This window comes from Triturus cristatus, chromosome 10, assembly GCF_964204655.1.
Source record: "Triturus cristatus chromosome 10, aTriCri1.1, whole genome shotgun sequence".
NCBI lineage: Eukaryota > Metazoa > Chordata > Amphibia > Caudata > Salamandridae > Triturus > Triturus cristatus.
In genome coordinates this window covers 256656079-256680558 of record NC_140593.1, presented here as the reverse complement: position 1 = coordinate 256680558, position 24480 = coordinate 256656079, and the positions used below count along the sequence as shown (strand labels likewise).

Genomic DNA, 24480 nt, shown 5'->3' with positions numbered 1-24480 from the left:
TTGGGGGACGTCCTAGCAGCACAGCGCAAGAGTATTCAATGCCTCCCACTTTAGACCCCACAACCACACACAGCAGGCAGTCTCTTCAACGATTTAAAAAGGTAAGGAACAAAAGGTTCCTCTTGTTAAAATTTTTATGTGCGAGTATGCGGGCCAAAGAATGGTGAACACAGCGGCAGCAGGTAGAGATCACAGCGGACTATAAAAAAGGTTTAAAAAAAAAACGACTTTCTTATTTACAACACTATATGCACAACTCTCCGTGAAAACAAGCTTCACCGACCGAGAGGAACGAATAATCACCTCTCAGAAGAAGAGATAGAGACTCCACTAATTCACTATTAGGACACACAGAAAACCTCCCCCCGACACAGCATTCAACATTCTGATCATCAAGATATCCAATTACAAAAACTGGAGCTACAACCCTATACAAGTCAATCACAACAACCTGACACAATATCAACCACAGTACGCAACCCACAAAACAATAACTACCCTGAAATGCATGCTGCACAACTGCAGATCAGTTGAAAAACATGCAACTGACATAGCAGAGTTGTTCTTAGCGTATGAGCTGGATATTCTCTTTCTAACTGAAAACTGCCTCAACCCAACTCCAAGAATGGACCTTCTCTTTAACCCCCGATTTTTCTATCTTACATCTAAACCGCAGATTGAAGCGGGGGAGGGCTTGTTATAATCTACAGAAAATCCCTAAACTTACTCTCGCTAGAAGATACATCATTGTTTGAAATCATGGGAGCTGAAAGCGAGCTGGGAATGAAACTTTTACCGAATACACTCCTTTTATACCATCAATGGGCCGACAACACAATCTTTCTGGAGCAACTTATGGAAAAGATCACAATCAATGCTAATTTGGCTTCTAATACAATATTATAAGGAGATTTCAACCTGCACTGAAACAATGTCAGAGAACCCACAGTGGCTGCACTCAGTAAACTGCCCCAGGACCTCAACATGATTCTAGCATGCAAGGCTCAATCCACAACAAAGGTGCCTATCTTGACCTCATCATCACTAAAACCGGGATCAGTAAACATTCTAGACATCAACCCCAACAGTTTGGTCAGACTACTATCATATCCTTTTCCAAATATCCACAATAGAAACTAAAATCATGAGTCAAAAGAGAAGGGGAAAAACTTGGGTGCAGTATTTCAGCAGCATAAAAAGACCAGAAAAGGCTGATCTGTGCCAAATCACCTCAGTACCCCGAACCAACCAAACATCTGTCCAAGATTTGATACATCTCCATAACAGTAGTATGTACAACATAATTCAAAAAGGCTGCTCCATTATGACTAAAATGGCAAAAGGAAAAACAGTCAGTACCTTTGTACAGCCAAAAAATAAACAAGGAAAAAAGACAAATAAGACAACTGGAATGATCATGGAGGACAGACCCAAATATAACCCATCTCTAACAGTTGAGAAGGCACAGAATCTCAAAATAAAAATAAATCCTGAAAGCCAAAACAACAGTGAGCAAATCTCAACAAGACAGAGCATAGAACTGCCCCTGAAACCTCTTTGACATAATAAAGCAACAGTCACGAAAATGTGCAGAATCCATAACTGCAAACATCTCAGGGGACATCTGCAACACCTCTCTACTTTCTTTAAAGAAAAATAATTGCAACCATAAACAACTCTATTCCCGGTAAAATGAGTGCCTAACCTAGGGATTCCACCAACCCAACCATCACAACACACAGCAAGAATACTGATCAACACATCCAAACTGTCTCAAGGAAACATGTAGCCTCCTGGAACAGTTTCAAACCTCTGTCAGAGGGGGAAATCCAGAAACCTATTCAGTTAATGAAACCTATCACACATTTGAATGATCCCATTCTCTCCCACCTACTGAAAGAGATCCACCTATCTGTTACTGCCTTATGGACAATAATTGTGAAGGCATCTCTCCAACAAGGATCCCTACCAGAATGCCTGAAGATGGGCCAAGTATCCCTCCTACTAAAAAAAACCAGGCACTGGCCAGAAAGACTTAAACAACTTCCGACTAATATCCAGTCTGTATTTCCTTTCTAAATTGATCAAAAATGTGCACATGGTGTGTTATGTGAACACATCACAATTTTTGACCTATTAGACATCCTAGATGATATACAAACATCACTAGACTAAAATGAATCCTGTTTTCTAGTACTTCTGGATTTGTTAGTGGCATTCGACACTGTCAGCCACAAATGCCTCAGAGAAACTCTTGAAATCAGAAAGGGCCTATCAGGAGCCGTCCTTAACTGGTTCACTTCTTTCCTTCAGAACTGACAACCAAAGGTGAAAATTGCCAACATTCTATATGACGTAGTAAACATTGACAGTGGCATTCAGCAAGGATCTACTATTTCACCAATGAGCTTCAATCTATACATAGAACCAGTCATTGAAATCCTGAAACAATCAAACATCTTGTACCACATGTACGCAGATGACACTCAACTCTACATCACACTTTCCTTCCAAGAGGATATCCAGAGACTATATGAAATCCTGAGGAAAACACAAGAAAGGCTGGCACACGGTCACCTAAAATTAAATCCGCAGAAAAAAAGGGATTTATCATTTTCTCCCCATCTCACGGAACACAACAACTCTAACTATTGTCTCAGAACCTTGAGTCGCTAAGCTGAACCCTAACCATCTGTGACTCTGTAAAAACACTAGGGGCCTCATGTAGGTAGCCCAATACCGGTCGGTAACGGACGATTTTTGGTAATTATACCGTTACCGACCGGTATTTAGGCTTTTGCAATGTAGGGGGCACATTACAGGATTCGGTAATTTACCGAATCGGTAAAATTACCGAATCGGTAATTTTACCGATTCGGTAAATACCGAATCCTGTAATGATATGTAGGGGGAGTGTGTGGGTGTCGTGTGGAGTCGGTATTTACCACCAACTAATAGTTGGTGGTAAATGAAGAATGGCTCTGTAAATGCATTTTCAAGCGCTTAGAAGTGTGCAATGTGGCAGACATACATGCCCTTAGGGCATGTATGTGTGCCACATGTGCACACATGCAGGAATCAGGGGTGCAACAGGGTGTCAATGTGACACCCTGCCACCCTTGATTGTGTTCCCCCCATTACCGAATCGATATTTACCGATTCGGTAATGAGGCATACCTTCCCATTGATTCAATCAATGGGAAGGTATGCCTCATTACCGAATCGGTAAATACCGATTCGGTAATTACCGAATTTCTACGAATCGGTAATTTTTACCGCAGGAATACCTACATAGCATTTACCACTTCATAAATACCGAACCGGTATGATTCGGTATTTATGAAGTGGTAAATGCCAGGCCACCTACATAAGGCCCTAGGCATCACTCTAGACTCAAACCTAAACAAGTGAGCCCAAATACAAGCTGCATCCAGGAGTGCCAACCTACATCTAACCAGTCAAAGAAAACTAAAACCCTTCATACCACTAGGTGACCTTAAAACGGCAGTTCAATCGCTGGTGCTCTCAAGACTGGACTTTAAAAATGCCACTCTCAAAGATTTATTGAAAGTGAGCTTAGCCCCAATGAAAGCAACAAAATGTGCAGCAGCTAGACTCTTAACTGGCACATGTAATTATGATCGCATTTCCCTATCATTCAGAGCCTTCTATTGGCTCCCAGTTCAAGCTAAGTTTCCATTGAAGGTTGCATGCATAACCCACAAAGCCAGACACAATTCAGGACAAAAATACATGGCAAATAGGCTCAAGCTATCAGGAGGTGGAAGGGAATTTCGAAATGCTAAATCTCCATACTAGAACCCGCCAGATTAAGAAAAAGGAAAACACACAGATACACTATCACCAGATCTGCTCCAAAAATATAAAACTCCCTACAACCCTCAACGAGAGCAACTACTTTTGGCTCTACAAGAAGGAAGTGAAAGTCTTATGACTAGGAAATCATGTGTCATAAGAGAACTTTTTTTAAACTGTTATTCACACTATTCAGTATTGTACACTATTGTTTTATGCTTTACTCTTTGGAATCTAAATCAAAGAACTCTTTTGAAACTCTCATTACCCTATCTGACATTGTCTATGATTGTTTTATACCTTGCTCTTTGAACTCTATGTACAAGTGTATCTTGAGAGACAGTTGTATATTCTTTACTGAGACCATCATTTTCTCTTTGTACAACACACTGATACTGTGATGGTCATTTTTGCACTTTATAAAACACTATATAAATAAATAAATTTATAGAGGTGAAAAATATTACTGTTTTTCGTTAGGGGTATATTTTGTAGACCAAAATATAAGTTATATGTACCCCAGGGATTGAAAAGAAGAGAGGTGGAGAGAGTGGGGACCGTTTGGAGGGTAGCTAGGAAACACATATAGTACTTGGAAGGTGACTAGTCATTCAGCGTGAGGTCAGACGTTATACAGTATATATTAACTGAGGAATAGTACTCTGAAATTATGCACTTCAGCGGTCTTCACCAAAGTTATCTAATAGTTTGCCATACTTTCTGAGATATCCTCTGATTCCTGGAAAGATTATCTTGTGAGCTATGAGAAGAGAACTTCCCTTGTATGAGACCCTGTCCAACATGGTATGAAACGTTATGTATTTAGATGATTTCCATTTGATAATGATACCGCAATGGTCAATAAGAGATTTAAGAAGGCAATATCTGGTTCAGGGAGCTTTGGGGGCTCAAAGAAGATTAGCAGCCCAAGGATTATGGTTGGGAAATCTAGAACAATATGTGTGGGAGCTGGAGAGATGGGTTGCAATGTTTGCCCCATGCCAATGAGGGAATGCCCTCTGATCTCAGATGATAGCGCTGGTGCGTTATGTGCACCAGTTCTATAGGTATTTCAGAAGGGGACACGCAAGTGCCCATTTTGCCCCCCGGAGAACTCCAGTAATACTCCAGTAATACAGCCCCAGATGAGTTAAAAGAAAACAGGTGTCAAAATTACATCAGAATTTCAAGAACATATGTTCACGTCAGAATTCTTATCTCAAAGTGATGTGGGTAAACCTCTACATGGTTAATTAAAGTACAAATATTTAGAAGAAATGAAAAAATCGGACTGTGTTAATACATTTTGCAATTATAATTTTAAAATAATTGAAAGCACCCTCCCTGTAGCTATGGAACCTGGAGCACTTTTTCTTTGCAAAAAAGAGGCAAATGTAAATCATAAAATGCTGCCAGCACAATATGAAGTTTACTGTAACTTGCATATAAAGTTGTTTGAGGTAAAGATATTTCTCTTGTAATTTCCTCATCCATAGTTCTTGAAAGTGCATTTTCTTGAAAGCCTCAGTTTCATAACGAAAACAATTTAAATTGTTATTACATTGGGTAAACAGCAAAGAAGGGAAAAAAGGAATCACATACCCTCTGAGTGCACCATGCGCATTCTGTGCCAAGAGAAAGACACTTTGAACATGTCACTGCCTTTGAAGTGTTGCATTTGTTTTCAGCTGCAGTAAAATAAAACAATTCATGAATGTATTAATTTAAAACTATACAGCACCAAACGATTATATAGTCGGTCATGTCGTGTAAACGTCTTAAAAGCTATATAAAGTGGAAATGTTTCACAGATGCCCATTAGAAATGCAACAGAAATTATATTACAAAAGATGCCAAAAAAGTCGATTGCAGGCCCGTCAGTTAATCTGTTTTATCACTGTGCCCTTTTATATTAACATTGCAAACAGCTGTACACACCTGCAATGCAGCAGGGAACCTGCTTTTACAAGATGAATCAAGAAATAAGTATGCATATCATGGTTGAAGGTGGATAAGGAATATGTCAAGATATCTGTAGAAGGCAGCTGAGCAACGCAGTGTCATGAAAGAAATAGATTGTGATGGAACTTAATAACATATCATGAAGTTTACTCTTCTTCACTGATCACCCCAGACAAGCGACCTTTAAAGTTTTTAATGAGGCGATTCCCTGATGTAAAAAAAAATAATTACTGCCCCTCCCAGAATGACAAACGTATTTTCTCATAATTATTATGTAAAATTGGCAGTTATCAAGTTATATTCAGTTATCCCTTTTAAAATGCAATCAAATGCATGACTGCAATCATGCCTTACGAGAAAAGTAGAGGGACTTTGAGGATCATTTAACCCCTAACATCTCACCTCCAACACACTTTGACACCTACTGTCAGCCAGGTCATGGTGAAAATGGCATTACATAGTGGCTCACTCCCACTGTTTTCATTCACTCTATTCACAGGACCTTTTCAAGCATGATGTTTCTCTTTGCTCCCTAGGGGCCATATGTAGGTAGCATACAAGTTACCACTTCTTAAATACCGAACTTTACCGATTCGGTATTTAAGAAGTGGTAACTCGTATGTAGGTAATCATTCGGTAAATATTAAAGAATCGGAGAAATTCGGTAATTACCGAATCGGTATTTACCGATTCGGTAATGAGGCATACCTTCCCATTAATTCCTATGGGCCTGGAGGCCCATAGGAATCAATGGGAAGGTATGCCTCATTACCGAATCGGTAAATACCGATTCGGTAATGGGGGGAGCACATTCAAGGGTGGCAGGGTGTCACATTGACACCCTGTTGCACCCCTGATTCCTGCATGTGTGCACATGTGGCGCACATACATGCCCTAAGGGCATGTATATCTGCCACATGGCACTGTTAGTCCAGCAAAATATTGCTTTTTGCAATGAATTTGGTATTTAGCACCAACATATATTTGGTGCTAAATACCGAATTATTTTCCCTACACATCACTCATTTGAGTGTCACCTACATCTCATTTCAGGATTCGGTATTTACCGAATCGGTAAAATTACCGATTCGGTAATTTTACCGATTCGGTAAATTACCGAATCCTGAAATGTTCCCCCTACATAGCACAAGCCTAAATACCGGTCGGTAACGGGATATTTACCGAAAATCGGCCGTTACCGACCGGTATTAGGCTACCTACATATGGCCCTAGGTGTATAATAAGTGGTCCTCTTGGCCAGAACTTGGCGCACTTCCTGAGATCATCTCCGTCTCCCAGGTGGTCTGGCCCCCAGTTTGAAGACCTCTGCCTCAGCGCCAGAGGTCCTGTAAACCATGGATTCATAAAGACAATCAAATAATATGCGCCAAACACACACACACTCCCCCTCACCACAAATACTACACTGTCAATATTTGAAGTTTCCCAGTTTGACGCCCAGTTGTCTCTAGCATACTAAAACATGAAGGTGTCAGTTACTGTGACATTTCAGAATCTGTTTGGAAGTCTCATACCTCTGAATAGATGTATTCATTTGTTGGAGCATGGGTAGGACCCCATCTTTTAAGGAAGACAGACCCAAGGGGGAAATAATTATAAGAACTAAGCCGTACCTCTAATTTCCAAAAGGTTTACACTACACATCTTTGAAATGCCCCGCAAGCCCTTAAACGCATTTTTGTATGCAATGGAAGTTCATGCAAATAAACGTAAACAACTGGTTCATTTTCTGCACTAATTTGTGGGTCTGGACTGGATCCGATCATTCCACAACGGAAGAAGCCAAAGGATCAGACTCCCACCCTTCCTCTCTGAACCCACGAAAATCACCTGCGGAGTCCCACAGGATTCATCACTGAGCCCCACCCTCTTGAACATCTACATGGCCCCCCTCGCAGCCATCGTCGGAAAACACGGCCTCAACATCGTATCCTACGCCGACGACACCCAGCTCATCCTCTCCCTCACCAAAGACCCCACCACTGCCAAACTCAACTTCTAGTAAGGAATGCAAGACGTTGCACTCTGGATGACCAACAGCTGCCCGAAGCTCAACGCCGAGAAGACAGAAGTCCTCGTCCTCGGTACCACCCCTTCTGCATGGGACAGCACCTGGTGCCCAACTACCCTCGGAAGCCCACCTACCCCCTCAGACCACACCAAGAACCTCGGCATCGTACTCGACTCATCACTCGCCATGAACCGACAGGTCAACGCCGTCACCTCCAGCTGCTTCAACACCCTCGTCATCCTCCGCAAGACCTTTATGTGGATCCCCTTTGAGTCAAGGAAGACAGTCACCCAAGCACTCATCACCAGCAGACTGGACTATGGAAACGCACTCTACGTCGGCATCAACAAATCCCTACTCCGCAAACTCCAGACAATACAGAACACCACATCCAGATTCGTCCTCGGCATCCCCCAGCATGAACACATCAGCCAACACCTACGAAGTCTCCACTGACTCCCCGTGGAGAAAAGAGTCACTTTCAAAATCCTCACTCACGCCTACAATTGCCTACGAAACAACGGACCCAAATACCTCAACGACAGAATCAACTTCCACGTACCCAAAAGAAACCTCCGATCTTCCAACCTCGCACTGACCGAATCCCTCCCCATCCACAGTTCCAGAGCAGGCGGAAGATCCTTCTCTCACATTGCAGCCAAGACCTGGAACGAGCTACCGGCAGACATCAGACGCGCTCCCTCCCTGAACACCTTCAGGAAGACCCTCAAGACCTGGCTATTTGGCTAAACAGATCTGCGGACCCCCCTTCAGCGCCTTGAGACCCTCACGGGTGAGTAGCTCACTTACAATTCCCTGATTGATTGATTGGGTTTGTGTTGTATTACATGCTGATTGAATCTTATGCTATTTTCAAAGGATAATAAAAACAAAGAAGCTCTTACCATTTCACCCAATAGAGCCATCCTTACTGCAAAGGAGTCCTAGAACTCAAACGATCAAACTGATGTTTGCACAATAAGAATTATATGCCAATTTGTCAAGAAGTTGTGCTGTTTTCAATAACCATCAGATTCCCATCTCCTGTTGGAATGATGCCAACCTGCCCATGATCCCAGTGCTGTCCTGTCAAACCCTAGGCTGTCATTTTTCATTAAGCTGGTGTCTGTGCTGCTTTTCTGCTGCCACTACAGAATGTAGAGTTGTTCATTTCTGATTATTTGCCACTGTAGGGCCTGTACCCCAAAATATAATTCATCAATCGCACCCTTTGCATGCATACAGACCTAAATTATCTTGTTAAAGAAAGACTGAGAACTATGAGCCCCAGAGTGATCATGTATGCAGGTATTGATCACCTTTCGCACTACCTGTTAATTTACAGCCAAGGTGATTGAAAAACGGAGAGTTTATTTATAGTAAATGGTTTATGTTGTGATTAAATAACCGAAAACATCACATTAGACTAGACCTTTTCGAAATTGTCACATCTCACTTAGTGATACTGACCCAGTAAATAAATGTGGATGTAATCAATTTCTGATTTTTAAATAAGCTTTAACAAACCTACATAGTTCATCTTTAGGCTGTTGGGTTCCATGTTGCTGTAAAAATGAAAAATGAATTTGGCGTAAAGACATAAGCTCGTTCTCTATTTTACCAATAAAGTCTGGCCAACTTTAAACACTATTAAAGGCCTTAGGGATATTTGTCCTGGCTCGCTTTCCTGTGAAACATGCCACAACGCCCCCAAAGCAACACACATCCATTAATCAATATTCATTCAACAGACATTTCTTTCACTTATTAAAACTATATCCGTGTTTATGTCACATTTGCAGAGTTGGTGGGAAATGTGAATCTGAAATGAAATAAATAGAGTGAAAGTTACAGCCAGTCATTGAGATTAATAAATAATGAAACGGTGCAACAGTATAATTGCTAGGTTGCTTTAAATTACCAAGTGAATAACTGATTTATATACATATTGTAAAATGATAGCTATGCATCATAATATGATGGAGAGTACAAATATGTTATTTTGGATCACATTTCAAAGTTTGCATACTAGAGGGAATTAGGCACATTGATTCGCTGGTGTTTAAGGCAGATATTTTTCAGTAGCTGAAATATCTGGGTGAAAACAACAGATCTGCGACATTCCCATGGATCTCATAATTCCGATAGAGCTGGTAACTGCGGTTACTAGCCCGTCGGAATTAAGTGTCAATTCATAATGAGAGCCTCAGGGTCAGGGGCATCTCAAGGATTTTGGGGGCCCTGCACCAAACGTATTTGAGAGCTCCTATTCAGAACAGCTTTGAATTCATGATCCAATGTCAGCTCTTTCACATTCTCTTTGGGGAAGGCACACAAGTCTAAATGTGTTTTCATCTAATATTTAGATATAGTGATGTGTGGTTTTCAACATTGGAATACAGCAGCAGCTCACTAATATTACTGGAAATAATTTCTGTGACACCCTCCCGTTTTTCACAAGTAAGGTCCTGTTTTGATCTAAAAGAAGCTTTTTTTATGGATGTTGCATGAAACATAAACACATTTGACTACAAACTATCCCTAATAGACTCACACATCACCCACATAAAAATAAATGAAAGGAAAACTTTTTTTTAAACAATCTCTTTCAGAATTATTCAAGGTCATAAGGGCAAACCTCTCTGCAGAACAGATCTGCCGGTCTGCATTTCCAAAGATCCCGCCGGACTCCGAAGTATTTGCAGCCCAGGAAGAGGATTTCCAGACATCTCAGAGGCCGACCCGAGTCCCCAGCAAAGTTGAGATGCGCAGCCCTTATGAGTAGCGTGGAACCGGAACTCCTGGTCACCGTGCACTTTTGCACGTGCATTGACTTCTCGACGTCTCTTGAAGTCGTGCTTAGGGTTACTTGTAGCCCCCATCTCGAGCAGAAGATCCACAAAGATTGTCGGCCTAGTCACCTCGAGTTACCCGTGGGCCGCCATTTTGTGTTTCCTCTTGAGGTCCCTTCGTGATCCCTGGTCCGTCGACTGGTGGGTCCCTGAGGGGGTAACTTTGTATTTCCTTGGGCTTCCCTGGTTGCTCCAGACGTGCCCTGACTCCCTACCAAGTGGTGAGTCCCTCAGACCTTGCTGGTTTACACCAAAGCATCTTTCTCTTTTCTGTGTGGGTTGCTGTTGCCAAGGCTTGTTGTGTCCAATTCGGGCAACCGACACTGCAGCACTCGATATCCTTCGTGGGAAAGCTCGAATCCAGCTCCTGGTCATCCTTGACGCCTCCTGGTCTTCGTGGCTGAAGAGTCAAGCTTCACCTCTTTCATCTGTAATCACCCGACATCGGTGGTCATCCGCCTATCGCCTTCCTGGTCACTGGCAAGTGACCCGGGCTCTGTCCCCTCTGCTTTCAGGTTGTTCTCGACTTTAATCCAGGCTTGGATCTCTTCGGACACTTCGCATTTTCCCGGCAGCAGCACTTCTTTGCCAGCTCCCATTGAAAACGACGACAGAACCTGACACCATTTGACACCTATGCACCCGGCTTCCCTGGGTGTGGTAATGCGAGTACTTCTGTGCTCCCGTGGGTGTTGGCCCTAGAACTTTCTAAGTCCAAAAGGGTTTGGTCCTGACTCATTTCTAAGTGTCCCTAATCTATAAAAACCTAACCGCGACTTTCCCCATAGAAGCTAACGGGAGCTCGCGGCTGTGTTCTCACACTGCATACGGCCCCCGTGGGTCCCCTGTGTCACTACCTTGGGTGGTTCCTTAGGGTCCCAGCAATTCTACAGGCTCTAGGCCTTGTGTCTGGTTAAGTCGTCATTCTTATACCACTATTGTAGTATATGGTTTGGCTCGCAACTAGTGCCTGACGTGTATTTGTGCTATTTTAATGCCATATTTGAAGTGTAACTTATGTTTTTTGACCTCTAGTCTCATAAAGAGACTAGGAGGGTGCGTTTAGAAATAAATACATATATTTTATATATATACCCGGTGTGGTTGTCTTTCATTTAGCCACTCAAGAGATTATAGACTGGTAAAACAAGCTGCTTTACATTCCTTCAAAACTTAGCCTGAAGGCTGCTCTCCATAGCTACCACTAGGATAGCTTTCAATAAAGGTTGTCTTTAACCTATAACCAATAAGGGGTTGCTTGGACTGGTACAGGGTGCCCACTATAACTAGTGGACAGTATATACCAGGCCAACTTCTCACAGTACCTTTATAATTTGCATTGCCGTATTTCTATAAATAGGATGTGGGGCTTTCGTTATATGATATTTAACTATGAGACAGTGATTTGCAAATCTCACTAGAACTTCATAACTTTATTTCATTTATCACTATGACACTATTTAGTGAAGCATGATATGTGAAATTACTACTGAAAGGATATTCTACTAATGATCTGCACCCTGAAAGACAATGCCCTTCACAATGTATGGTTAGCTATGGTTAGATACCACCTCTACTTTCATAATTCATACACCTTAGACATGCTCTGTAGCACAAAAGCTCTTGTCTGCTGTAACCTCTGGGCATGGTTAAGCTTAGTTGGCGCTGAGCACCGGGATGCCCTCTAACAACCACACTAAGAGCTCCAAAATAGGCACTTCCAGCAGGTGTGATCAGAGGGCAAGCAGACACAGGGAATGATGCTCTGTACCACTATATAGAGTACAAATTAAGTACTGAGAAAAATCAATATTGTGCTCAATTGGTGTCAAAATTAGCAAACATGTGATGTTCACTTTGTAGACTTGTCAAAATTGGACCTATATTGCCACTGTCTAAAACAGCACACCTTACATGAGTTGATGATTTTTCCCCCACTACATCTATCACCTTTGCCTACCCATGTTTTTTCATGGCCCTCTCAGACAGAGAATCCAGAAGCTGGGCCTGCTTTAGCCTCACCCAGTGCTGTTGCTCCGCTTCTGAATTATGTCATAGATCTGGTCCAAAATCCTTTGATTTAACATGTCATCTGCTTTATGAAGCATAAGCATTTTTAGGTATCTAGGGAACAGGTATCCTTGGTTGATAAGAAGGCCCTCAGAGCTCTTCATCACGCGGGATATCCCTAAATGCACCCTTTGGTGTAAGCGGGACTCCATTCACGTGACCCATATTATACTACAGGATGACTCTAAATGTTTCAGCCCAATGCTCCTGGCACTAAAGGTGACCTGTGCCAGTTCATAGCACATTGATCTTCACCTGAAATTAGAGTGAAGTCAGTCTTCTGTACAGAATTTGCTTGTGCCTGGGACTTCCAAACCCTTGGACCAGCTGAGGTCTTGCAGACACACTGGTACCTTCTGTGCGCACACTTTTAATATTCTGAGCCTACAATTCGCATCCTTCCCTGCCCGTTAAGCTACTATACGCTTCTTGAAAAGAATAAAAAATCAATATAATTTATACCACCAGCTGAGATGGTATATACTGCGGAAAAACACAAACAAGGTGCTGTCAGCAGCAAGTACACCAGGGCGACAGTTTAAAATCATGATGGGAAAATGTTAGTAAAGTAAGGAAATTGACAACTGGTAAGAAGACACCCACCATTGCAGACTACTGCTATCAATGATAACACTTTCGTACAGTACCACTTCCAAGGCTTCCATTTGCTTTGCTAAGTCTACAACAGGAGAACCGGTAAGCAAGATGGACTGACCCACTGAGATAGGAACCAGTGACTCCCAACATCAACACAGGTTATGAATGAACCCCACTGAGTTCTCACTACTGTCAAGACTCTCTGTACCGTGAGCACAGCCTTTGGCGCATCATCAGCAGTTCAAGCAGGTGCTGCTACAAATATTCCTGCTTCTCATCAACTTCTACTGAACTGACCAGAGCCAGTGCATTGTACAAATGAACATTTGGGAACAACAGGTGCACTTTAACAGTACAGCAAAAGAAACACTACAACACGGTAGTGTACAAAACTAAGGCGCAGGGGATGATGGGAAATAAAGGAAAGAGTAAAAAGTGTGCTCTCTATAAGAGTGGTCAGATAGTTACTGAAGAAGAAGGTTGTCCCTTTTTTGTAGCATGGCATTGGGTGGTAACTCACACAAAAGGTGCCAGAACACTGGGAAGACTGCATTCAAGGGATGGGGAAAACAGTTCACTTCAAGAAGAGGCAAAAGGTGCACTGTGACAGGGCACTACACGAGGGAGTGGCGTGATTGGCATGGTAATCGACTGGATGAGAAGGCCAGCTTTCACTAATGTGTTGAGGGATGCCCTATGTGTCAGAAGTAGGAGCAACACTTCTTGCTGGGGTAGGGAACAGCACAATGCAGTCTGAAAAGGCTGCAGCGACAGAAAGGGTGCACTTCAAAGACTTCATTTCATACAAACACATAGCCTCATCCTCACAGACAGAGAAGGTAACTGTCAGTATAACACACGTTCATTCTATCGCACACGCCTTTCATCTTATAGACAGACACGTTCACCTTCTCTGACACGTACAGGATGGGACTGGCCTAAAAGGCAACCAAGCAGTGCTCGGCAGGATGGTCTGACAGGTCAGTTTTTTGTCTGTTTGTGTGCCTGTTTTATGGTCTACTGTTTACAACTGATTTTGCTGATATTAAAGCAAACATTGCCTACAGAAAGCTCCAGACCATGGAGTCTTTCATACCTTACAAAACATACACAGTGTCAGCCTGATTCACAAAGGGCCTTTGCACATTTGGTAGAGTTTCCAAAATCGTGGCAATGGTCCCTGCAGGTTGGCAGGGGCCCTAAACTCATGACCAACAGTGGTGAACAAAGAGGCAAGAGAAGTGCAGAAAAAGGCAAGAGAGGTGCAGAAACAGGCAAGAGAGGTGCAGAAAGAGGGAAGAGGGGTGGAGAAAGAGCAGGACTGGTGCACAAAAAAGCAAGAGAAGTGCAGAAAGAAGCAAGAGAAGGCAAGAAAGAAGCAACAGAACTGTAGAAAGAGGCAAGAGGGGTGCAGATAGAGACAAGAGAAGTGCTGAAAGCAGCAACAGAGGTGCAGAAAGAGGCAAGAGAAGGGCAGAAATAAGCTACAGAGGTGCAGAAAGAGACAACAGTGGTGCAGAAAGAAGCAAGAGAAGTGCAGAAGCAGGCAAGAAAGATGTGGAAAGAGGCAAGAGGGATACAGAAAGAGGCAAGAGAAATGCAGAAATATGCAAGCAAAGTGCTGAAAGAAAAAACAGAGGTGCAGAAAGAAGCAAGAGAAGTGATAAAAGAGACAAGAGAGTTGCAGAAACAAACGGGAGGGGTGCAGAAAAAAGCAAGACATGTGCAGAAACAGGCAAGTATGTTGCAGAAAGAAGCAAGAGAGGTGTAGAAGGAGGCACGAGTGGTGCACAAAGAGGCAAGTGAGGTACAGAAACAGGCACGTGAACTGCAGAAAGAGGCAGGAGAGTTTCAGAAACAGGCAAGCGAGGTGCAGAAAGAGGGAACAGTGGTGCTGAAAGAGGCAAGACGTGCAGAAACAGGCAAGAGATGTGCAGAAAAAGGCAACAGGGATTCAGAAAGAGGCAAGAGAAGTGCTGAAAGAAGTAACAGAGGTGCAAAAAGAGGCAAGAGAAGTGCAGAAAGAAAGAACAGATGTACAAAAAGAAGAAAGAGAAGTGCAGAATGAAGCAACAGATATGCAGAAAGAGGGAGACATGTGCAATAAGAAGCAACAGAGGTGCAGAAAGAGGCAACAGAAGTGCAGAAAGAGGCAAGAGAGGTACATAAACAGACAAGAGAGGTGCAGAAAGAGACAAGAGAGGCGCAGAAAGAGGGAGGGCGAGTGGAGAAAGAGGCAATGGGGTGGAGAAAGAAGCAAGAGAGGTACAGATAGAATCAAGAGAAGTGCAGAAAGAAGCAACAGAACTGCAGAAAGAGGCAAGAGGGGTACAGAAAGACGCAAGAGAAGTGCTTAAAGAAGCAACAGAGGTGCAGAAAGAGGCAAGAGAAGTGCAGAAAGAAGCAACAGAGGAGCAGAAAGAGAGAACAGAAGTGCAGAAAGAAGCTACAGAGGTGCAGGAACAGGCACGAGAGGTGCAGAAAGACACAAGAGAGGTTCAGAAACAGGCAAGAGAGGTGCAGAAAGAGGGAACACGGGTGTAAAAAGAGGCAAAAGAGGTGCCGAAAGAGGGAACAGGGGTGCAGAAAGAGGCACGAGGGGTTCAGAAAAAGACAAGAGGGGTGCAGAAAGAAGCAACATAGGTGCCGAAAGAGACAAAAGACATACAGAAACAGGCAAGAGAAGTAAAGAAAGAGGCAAGGGAAGTGCTGAAAGAAGCAACAGAGGTGCAGAAAGAAGCAGAAGTGATGAAAGAGACAAGAGAGTTGGAGAAATAGACAGGAGAGATGCAGAAAAAAAGCAAGAGAACTGCAGAAAGAGGCAAGTGAGTTGCAGAAAGAGGCAAGAGAGGTGCAGAAAGTGGATTGAGAGGTGTAGAACGAGGGAAGTGATGTGCAAAAACATGCAAGAGGGGTGCAGAAAGAGGCAAGAGAAGTGTAGAAAGAAGCAACAGAGCTGCAGAAGGAGGCAATAGAGGTGCAGAAAGAGGGAACTGTGGTGCAGAAAGAGAGAAGAGGTTTGCAGAAAGAGGCAAGAGGGGTGCAGAAAGAAGCAAGACAGATGCAGACAAAAGCAAAAGAAGTGGAGAAAGAAGCAACAGAAGTGCAAAAAGAGGCAACAGGAGTGCAGAAAAAGGCAAGAGAAGTGCAGAAAGAAGCATCAGAGGTGCACAAAGAGGCAAGAGAAGTGCAGAAAGAAGCAGCAGAGTTGCAGAAAGAGGCAACAGAAGTGCAGAAAGAGGCAAGAGAGGTGCATAAAGACACAAGAGAGGTGCAGAAAGAGACAAGAGAGGTGCAGAAAGAGGGAAGATGAGTGGAGAAAGAGGTACCAGGGGTGCAGAAAAAAGCAAGAGATGTGCAGAAAAAAGCAAGAGAAGTGCAGAAAAAAGCACCAGAGGTGCAAAAAGAGGCAAGAGAAGTGCAGACAGAGGGAAGAGGGGTACAGAAAGAGGTGGAAGGATGCAGATAAAGGTAAGAAGGGGTGCAGAAAGAAGCAACGGAGATGCAGAAAGAGGCAATACAGGTGCAGAAACGGGCAAGAGAAGTACAGAAAGAGGCAAGAGAAGTTCTAAAAGAAGCAACAGAATGCAGAAAGAAGCAAGAGAAGTGATGAAAGAGACAAGAGAGTTGCAGAAAGAAACAGGAGAGGTGCAGAAAAAGCAAGAGAAGCACAGAAAAAGCATGTGACGTACAGAAAGAGGCAAGAGAGGTGCAAAAAGAAGCAGGAGAGGTGCAGAAAGGCATGTGATGTGAAAATAGACGCAAGAGATGTACAGATAGAGGCAAGAGAAGTGCAGAAAGAAGCATATAGAGGCAAGGGAAGTGCAGAAAGAAGCAATAGAGTTGCTGAAGGAGGCAAGAGAACTTCAGAAAGGGGCAAGGGAGTTGCAGAAACAGGCAAGAGAGGTGCAGAAAGAAGGAAGAGGGGTGCAGATAAAGGCAAGAGAGGTGCAGAGAGAGGGAAGAGGGGTGCAGAAAGAGGCAAGAGAGGTACAGAAAGAGGCAAGGGAGGTGCAGAGAGAGGGAAGAGGGGTGTAGAAAGAGGCAAGAGAGGTGCAGGAAGAGGGAAGAGGGGTGCAGTAAAGGCAAGAAGGTTGCAAAAAGAAGCAAGACCGGTGCCGAAAGAAGTAAGAGAAGTAGAGAAAATGCAACAGAATGCAGAAAGAGGCAAGAAGGGGGCAGAAAGAGGAAAGAGAAGTGCCGAAAGAAGCAACAGAGGTGCAGAAAGAGACAAGAGAAGTGCAGAAAGATGCAATAGATGTGCAGAAAGAGGCAACAGGGATGCAGAAAGAAGCAAGAGAGGTACAGAAAGAAGCATGAGAAGTGCAGAAAGGGGCATGGGAGTTGCAGAAACAGGCAAGAGAGGTGTAGAAAGAGGGAACAGGGGTGCAGAAAGAGGCAAGAGAGGTGCAGAAAGAGGGAACAGGGGTGCATAAAGAGGCAAGAGAGGTACAGAAAGAGGCACGAGGGGTTCAGAAAAAGAAAAGAGGGGTGCAGAAAGAAGCAACATATGTGCCAAAAGAGACAAAAGACATACAGAAACAGGCAAGAGAAGTACAGAAAGAGGCAAGAGAAGTGCAGAAAGAAGCAACATAGTTGCTGAAGGAAGCATGAGAAGTGCAGAAAGGGGCAAGGGAGTTGCAGAAACAGGCAAGAGAGGTGCAGAAAGAGGGAACAGGGGTGCACAAAGAGGCAAGAGAGGTGCAGAAAAAAGCAAGAGAAGTGCAGAAAAAGCAACAGAGGTGCAGAAAGAGGCAAGAGAAGTGCAGAAAGAGGGAAGAGGGGTGCAGAAAGAGGCAAGAGAGGTACAGAAACGTTCAAGAGAAGTACAGAAAGAGGCAAGAGAACTGCTAAAAGAAGCAACAGAATGCACAAAGAAGCAAGAGAAGTGATGAAAGAGAAAAGAGAGTTGCAGAAAGAAAGAGGAGAGGTGCAGAAAATCAAGAGAAGTGCAGAAAAAGGCAAGTTTGGTACAGAAAGAGGCAAGAGAGGTGCAAAAAGAAGCAGGAGAGGTGCAGAAAGAGGGAAGAGAGGGAAAAACGACGCAAGAGATGTGCAGATAGAGGCAAGAGAAGTGCAGAAAAAAGTAATAGAGTTGCTGAAGGAGGCAAGAGAACTGCAGAAAGGGGTAATGGAGTTACAGAAAGAGGCAAGAGAGGTGCAGAGAGAGGGAAGAGGGGTGCAGAAAGAGGCAATAGAGGTACAGGAAGAGAGAAGAGGGGTGCATAAAAAGGCAAGAGGGGTGCAGAAAGAAGCAAGACAAGTGCCGAAAGAAGTAAGAGAAGTACAGTGAAAGCAACAGAATGCAGAAAGAGGCAAATGGGGTGCAGAAAGAAGTAAGGGAAGTGCTGAAAGAAGCAACAGAGGTGCAGAAAGAGACAAGAGAAGTGCAGAAAGATGCAAGAGAGGTGCACAAAGAGACAAGAGCGGTACAAAAAGAGACAAGAGAGGTGCAGAAAGAGGGAAAAGAGTGCAGAAAGAGGCAACAGGGGTGAAAAAAGAAGCAAGAGAGGTGCAGAAAGAAGCATGAGAAGTGCAGAAAGGGGCAAGGGAGTTACAGAAACCGGCAAGAGAGGTGCAGAAAGAGGGAACAGGGGTATAGAAAGAGGCAAGAGAGGTGCAGAAAGAGGCAAGAAAGGTGCAGAAAGAGGGAACAGGGGTGCAGAAAGAGGCAAGAGAGGTGCAGAGAGAGGGAAGAGGGATTCATTAAGAGGCAAGAGAGGTGCAGAAAGAGGCAAGTGAGGTGAAAGAAGATGCAAGAGATGTGCAGATAGAGGCAAGAGAAGTGCAGAAAGAAGCAACAGAGTTGCTGAAGGAAGCATGAGAAGTGCAGAAAGGAGCAAGGGAGTTGCAGAAAGAGGCAAGAGAGGTGCAGAAAGAGGGAACAGGGTGCAGAAAGAGGCAAGAGACGTGCAGAGAGAGGCAAGAGAGGTGCAGAAAGAGGCAAGAGAGGTAGAGAAAGAGGGAACAGGGGTGCAGAAAGAGGCAAGAGAGGTGCAGAGAGAGGGAGGAGGGGTGCCGAAAGAGGCAAGTGAGGTGAAAAAAGAGGCAAGAGATGTGCAGATAGAGGCAAGAGAAGTACAGAAAGAAGCAACATAGTTGCTGAAGGAGGCATGAGAAGTGCAGAAAGGGGCAAGGGAGTTGCAGAAACAGGCAAGAGAGGTGCAGAAAGATGGAATAGGGGTACAGAAAGAGGCAAGAGAGGTGCAGAACGAGGCAAGAGAGTTGCAGAAAGAGGGAGCAGGGGTGCAGAAAGAGGCAAGAGAGGTGCAGAGAGAGGAGAGAGGGGTGCAGAAAGAGGCAAGAGAGGTACAGAAAGAGGCAAGTGAGGTAAAAAAAGACACAAGAGATGTGCAGATAGAGGCAAGAGAAGTGCAGAAAGAAGCAACATAGTTGCTGAAGGAAGCATGAGAAGTGCAGAAAGGGGCAAGGGAGTTGCAGAAACAGGCAAGAGAGGTACAGAAAGAGGGAACAGGGGTACAAATAGGCACGAGAGGTGCAGAAAAAGCAAGAGAAGTGCAGAAAAAAGCAACAGAGGTGCAGAAAGAGGCAAGAGAAGTGCAAAAAGAGGGAAGAGGGGTGCAGAAAAAGGCAGAGGGGTGCAGAAAAAGGCAAGAAGGGTTGCAGAAAGAAGCAACAGAGATGCAGAAACAGGCAAGAGACGTACAGAAAGAGGCAAGACAGATGCAGAAAGAGGCAAGAGGGGTGCAGAAAGAGGAAAGAGAAGTGCAGAAAGAAGCAACAGATGTGCAGAAAGAGGCAAGAGAGGTGCAGAAAGAAGCAGTGAGGTGCAGAAAGAGGTAACAGGGGTGCAGAAAGAGGCAAGAGATGTGGAGAAAGAAGGAAGAGGGGTTCAGAAAGAGGCAAGAGGGGTGCAGAAAGAAGCAAGAGATGTGCAGAAAGAAGCAAGAAATGTACAGAAAGAGGCAAGAGGAGTGCAGAAAGAGGAAAGAGAAGTGCATAAAGAAGCAACAGATGTGCAGAGAGACGCAAGAGAAGTGCAGAAAGAGGCAAGAGAGGTGCAGAAACAGGCAAGAGAGGTGCAGAAAAGGGAACAGGGGTGCAGAAAGAGGCACAGAAAGAAGCAAGAGTGGTTTGTGCACCATTGGTACCAATTTAATGCCCACATTTAGCAATAAGTAACAGGTGACCATTCCAGCTTTGCAAAGGGCCTTCCACCACGCTGTAACACTTGTTGCTGCATTTTTAGTTACATTTGAGCCGTTTGAGCTTGAAACAATGTTTTTTTGGTTAAAATCTGCAGATTATGCAGCAGATTATGGATTATGTGGCAAATGTGGAAAATGTATAATTATGTGAAAATTGGTGCAGCCGAACAGTCGCACAATTACAGTGGCCCTGTTCATACCTCTGACTAGGTCCAGAAGTACTCCCCAGTGGTTCCTTCTTTTTTTTGTCTCATTGAGTTTATAGTTTAGCTTCCATGGAAACGAGGAAGACTAAACCTGAGGTTACCACTCCACAACACAGACTACCATACCACATAATTACTCTCCATGACACATAATCCCACTCTACATAATTCTGATAAACTAAATACCACATACTTTCTATCCACATAATTCACTGGACAAATTACCACATAATTTCACAACACACAACGTACATCCACTTCACTCCAAAAAACATTAGTAAAAAACTTTTACATTTACAATGCCAATAGCTCTAACTCTCGCAAATGCAAAACCTATTACATTGGAAATGCTTCTTTAACTAGAAGTCGCGTTTGAGGAGTGATGGAGAAAGGGGGCAGGGCTCAAGAATTCCACTGTGTAGGACTTACAGGAGGTACCAGGAGGGTTTCTTGGCCCCCAAAGTCCCTCAGGAGTAAGGTGGACTTCATCCCCAAACCAGTATTGTGCCAGAGGCACGTTTGCAGAGTGGTGGAGAAAGGGGGTGTGGCCTCTGAAGAACTCTTAGCAATCCCACTGTGTAGGACTTACTAGAGGTAACAGGAGGGTAGTTGGCCCCCAAGGACATCTTTGGGGGTCAACTACCCCTCCTATTCCTTCCAGTAAGTCCCACACAGCAGGATTGCTAAATTCTCATAGCAGGCCACACCACCTTTGCCCACCACTCTTCAAACGTGCACCCTGGTGCGCTCTTAAATTGGGAATGAAGTCCTGTTCACTTCTGGGGGTCCTTAGGGGCCAACAAGGCTACCTGTTACCTCCAGTAAGCCCCGTACAGTGGGATTGCTGAGAGGTGGACACGACCACTCCCTGTTTCTCCACCACTCTGCAAACGTGCTTCCTGGTACACTCTTGGTTGGGTATGAAGTCCCCTTGCCTCCTTAGGGTCTCTGTGGGCCAACTAGCCCTCCTGTTAACTCTAGTATGCCCCACACAGCTGGATTGCTGAGAGTGGTCAGTGGCCACACTCCCTTTTTACACCACTCTGCAAACTGCTGCTGGCGGGATGAAGTCCACTTCAGTCCTGAGGTCCCCAGAGGCCTCAGAGGCATGTTTACAGAGTGGTGTAAAAAGGTGCATGGCCTCCTACCACCTCTCAGCAATCCCACTGTGTGAGACTTACTGGAGGTACCTGGTGGGCTAGTTCGCCTCTAAGGACCCTCACCAGTGCAGGGGCTTCCGTTTGCAGAGTGGTGTAGGGAAGGGGCGGGGCCTTCGGCAGGTTGCCGGTTACTTTTTTTTTTTCTTACTTTTTTTTATTTATGCAAGAGCCCCCCCCCCCATTTTTATTTAAAAGAAAGCCCCGGGGAGGTGGCAGTCCCCGGGTCTACAGAGGCGCCGCATGTCCCCGCATATTATTAACAAAGCCCTGGGGAGGTGGTCGTTTCCGGGGCTGCTGGGGCCCCAACAGGCCCCTGCATACTAATTAAGCTTTGCCCCTGGGACCTGGCCCACCCAAAGGCTTAATTAAACGAATCACGTGAGTCCGCGCTTTTTTATTTTTTTTATTTTTAGCGAGATTCACACACCCTATTTGACTCCCGCCAAAAATATTTTTTTAATGCTTTTTTGGGCCCTCGAGGTCCATGTGCGACCCCCTGAGCAGGCCTAGGGGGTCAGGGTGTTTCTACCTTGCCCGCTTTTCTTGTATTTTTAGTTTTTTTTACCTTTTTGCTTGTGACTCGGTTCAACCAAGTCACAAGATGGCTGCCAGAGAGAAATGAGATATCTGGGGGTAAGGATTACCCAAAATATTGCCGACCTTACTAAAATTAACTTTGACCGGGTTAGAAAAGAGGTATGTGCTAATATTCAGGGTTGCATGCATGTCCGCTAACTCTGTTTGGCAGAGTGAATTTAGTAAAAATGATCTTGCTTCCGAAATTAACCTTTTTGTTTGACTCTATCCCCATAGCGGTTAGAAAAGAGTGGTTTGTCAAGTTGCATAGTGATATAAGTTTGTTTATTTGGGCATCAAAAGGGCCGCAAATCTCCTGGCGTAAACTAAGAAGGAGGCTGCTGAAGGGTGATTTAGCTCTTCCAGATTTTAGACTTTACTCATGGGCCTTTTCTCTAAAAAATGGTAGAATGCTATTGGATACCCCCCTAGATTCAGAAATAGGCAGGATGTTTAGAGTGATGCTTATTAAGGAGACGGGAGCCGGAGTTGGGTTTATGTTTAAATTCTCAGATCCGAAATACTTTAAGAAGATTAGGTTGAAGATTCTGAGGGAGATGGCAGAAACATAGTTTAAAATCAGAAAGGCTGTAAATATAACATATTTTAGTCATTGGGCCCCAATCTGGGATGTCCAAGGGTCTCCAGAATGGACAAAAGATTCACCGGCTTTACCCTTGAAAGAAGCGGCATTCTAAGTTGGAAATACTTGCTGTTGGATGGTCAGCTGGTGCCGTGAAACTGGTGCGAGCAGGCGGTGGGCCCAAGGCTTTCAAGGTTTAAGTACCTCCAGGTTCAAAGTTGGTTTCAGACTATGGGGGGAAAGTTAGGACAAGCAAATGAGCTAGAGGAAAAACTTCTCTCCACTACAGCCATTAAAAAAGAAATCGCTCTATGGTATTGGATGAACCTGGAGATGGAGGATGGTGTATTTACCTTGCCGGTGGATCTGTGGGGAAGATGCTTGCCAGAGACCGAGCTGGAAGACCAATGGCAAGTATCTATGACTACACTTTATAAAACAGTTAAACCTGCATATCTCAGGAGGAATCATTTTTTTACTGTACATAGGGCATACTGGACTCCACGAAGGCTTTCTAAATTTGGGTAAGGAAGAACGGTGATATGTCCAAAATGCAGCAGTCAGAGTGCTGATGACTTACATATGTTCTTCTACTGTCCGGAGTTACAGCTCTTCTGGGAGGCAGTAAGTAAATGTCTGGCTTGTGCCCTAAACCTGCAGATTAAGGTAAGTGCTGTTTTGGTTATTTTTGGAGTATTGGAATCCCAAAGTTATATTACTAAAGACAATGCAAAATGAGTCTTCTATGCTATACTTTTAGCTCATAGGGAGATATGTAAACTGTGGGTATCTCCGACATCTCCAACTTTGGATGATTGGTTAAATTCTATGAGTTATACTGCTAATTTGGACATTTCGGATCTGGGGAAAAGAAGATATACATTTTGAACTCCCTTTGAGTCTAGGGGAAATATACGTTTAGAGAAAACGGTCCAATGATTAAGCCTTTCTCTGCCTCTGCTGTGTACAGTCTTTTCTGCGTGAGCAGAAGGATATGGGGAAGGGTCTACGTTGGATAGAGAGAGGAGCTCTTGTTTAAAGGTAGCTTGGTCACTATCCTGGGAGCCTAGACCTTTGTTTTCTCCCTTGTCATAGCAAATGAGGTTAGATAACCCAAGGCTGGCATCGATAGAAAGACAAAGGGTGGAAGCAAGGCAAATGAGGACAAAAAAAAAGATGGCTGCCAACACTTCCTGGTTTGAAGTGTTGGAAGCCAATCAGAGTCTAGCTCATGATCGGGAGAGTTCGCAGACCCACTGCGGTCACCAGATATCTTTATTTTTTTTATATAAGAATTTCTCAGGAACTACTGAACGGATTTACACCATTGAAAGCAAAGAGTGCACTCTGGATCAAGAGCTACCTTTCTGCCAAATTTGGTGTAATTCTGTTCGGGCTGTAGCCGAGACAAAAGTTTCCTATGGAAATTAATATGGAGAAAACGTGTTTTGGGACCC

General features: G+C 44.0%; 1 protein-coding gene across 1 annotated transcript in view; it reads right to left on the bottom strand.

Moving 5' to 3' along the window:
* The window catches only part of ITGB8 (integrin subunit beta 8), a 288300-nt gene that overhangs the window by 213067 nt on the left and 50753 nt on the right, over positions 1-24480 (bottom strand). The window contains 1 exon segment of the mRNA XM_085630937.1: positions 5419-5504. Within this exon segment, the coding sequence (XP_085487063.1) occupies positions 5419-5504 (86 nt within the window).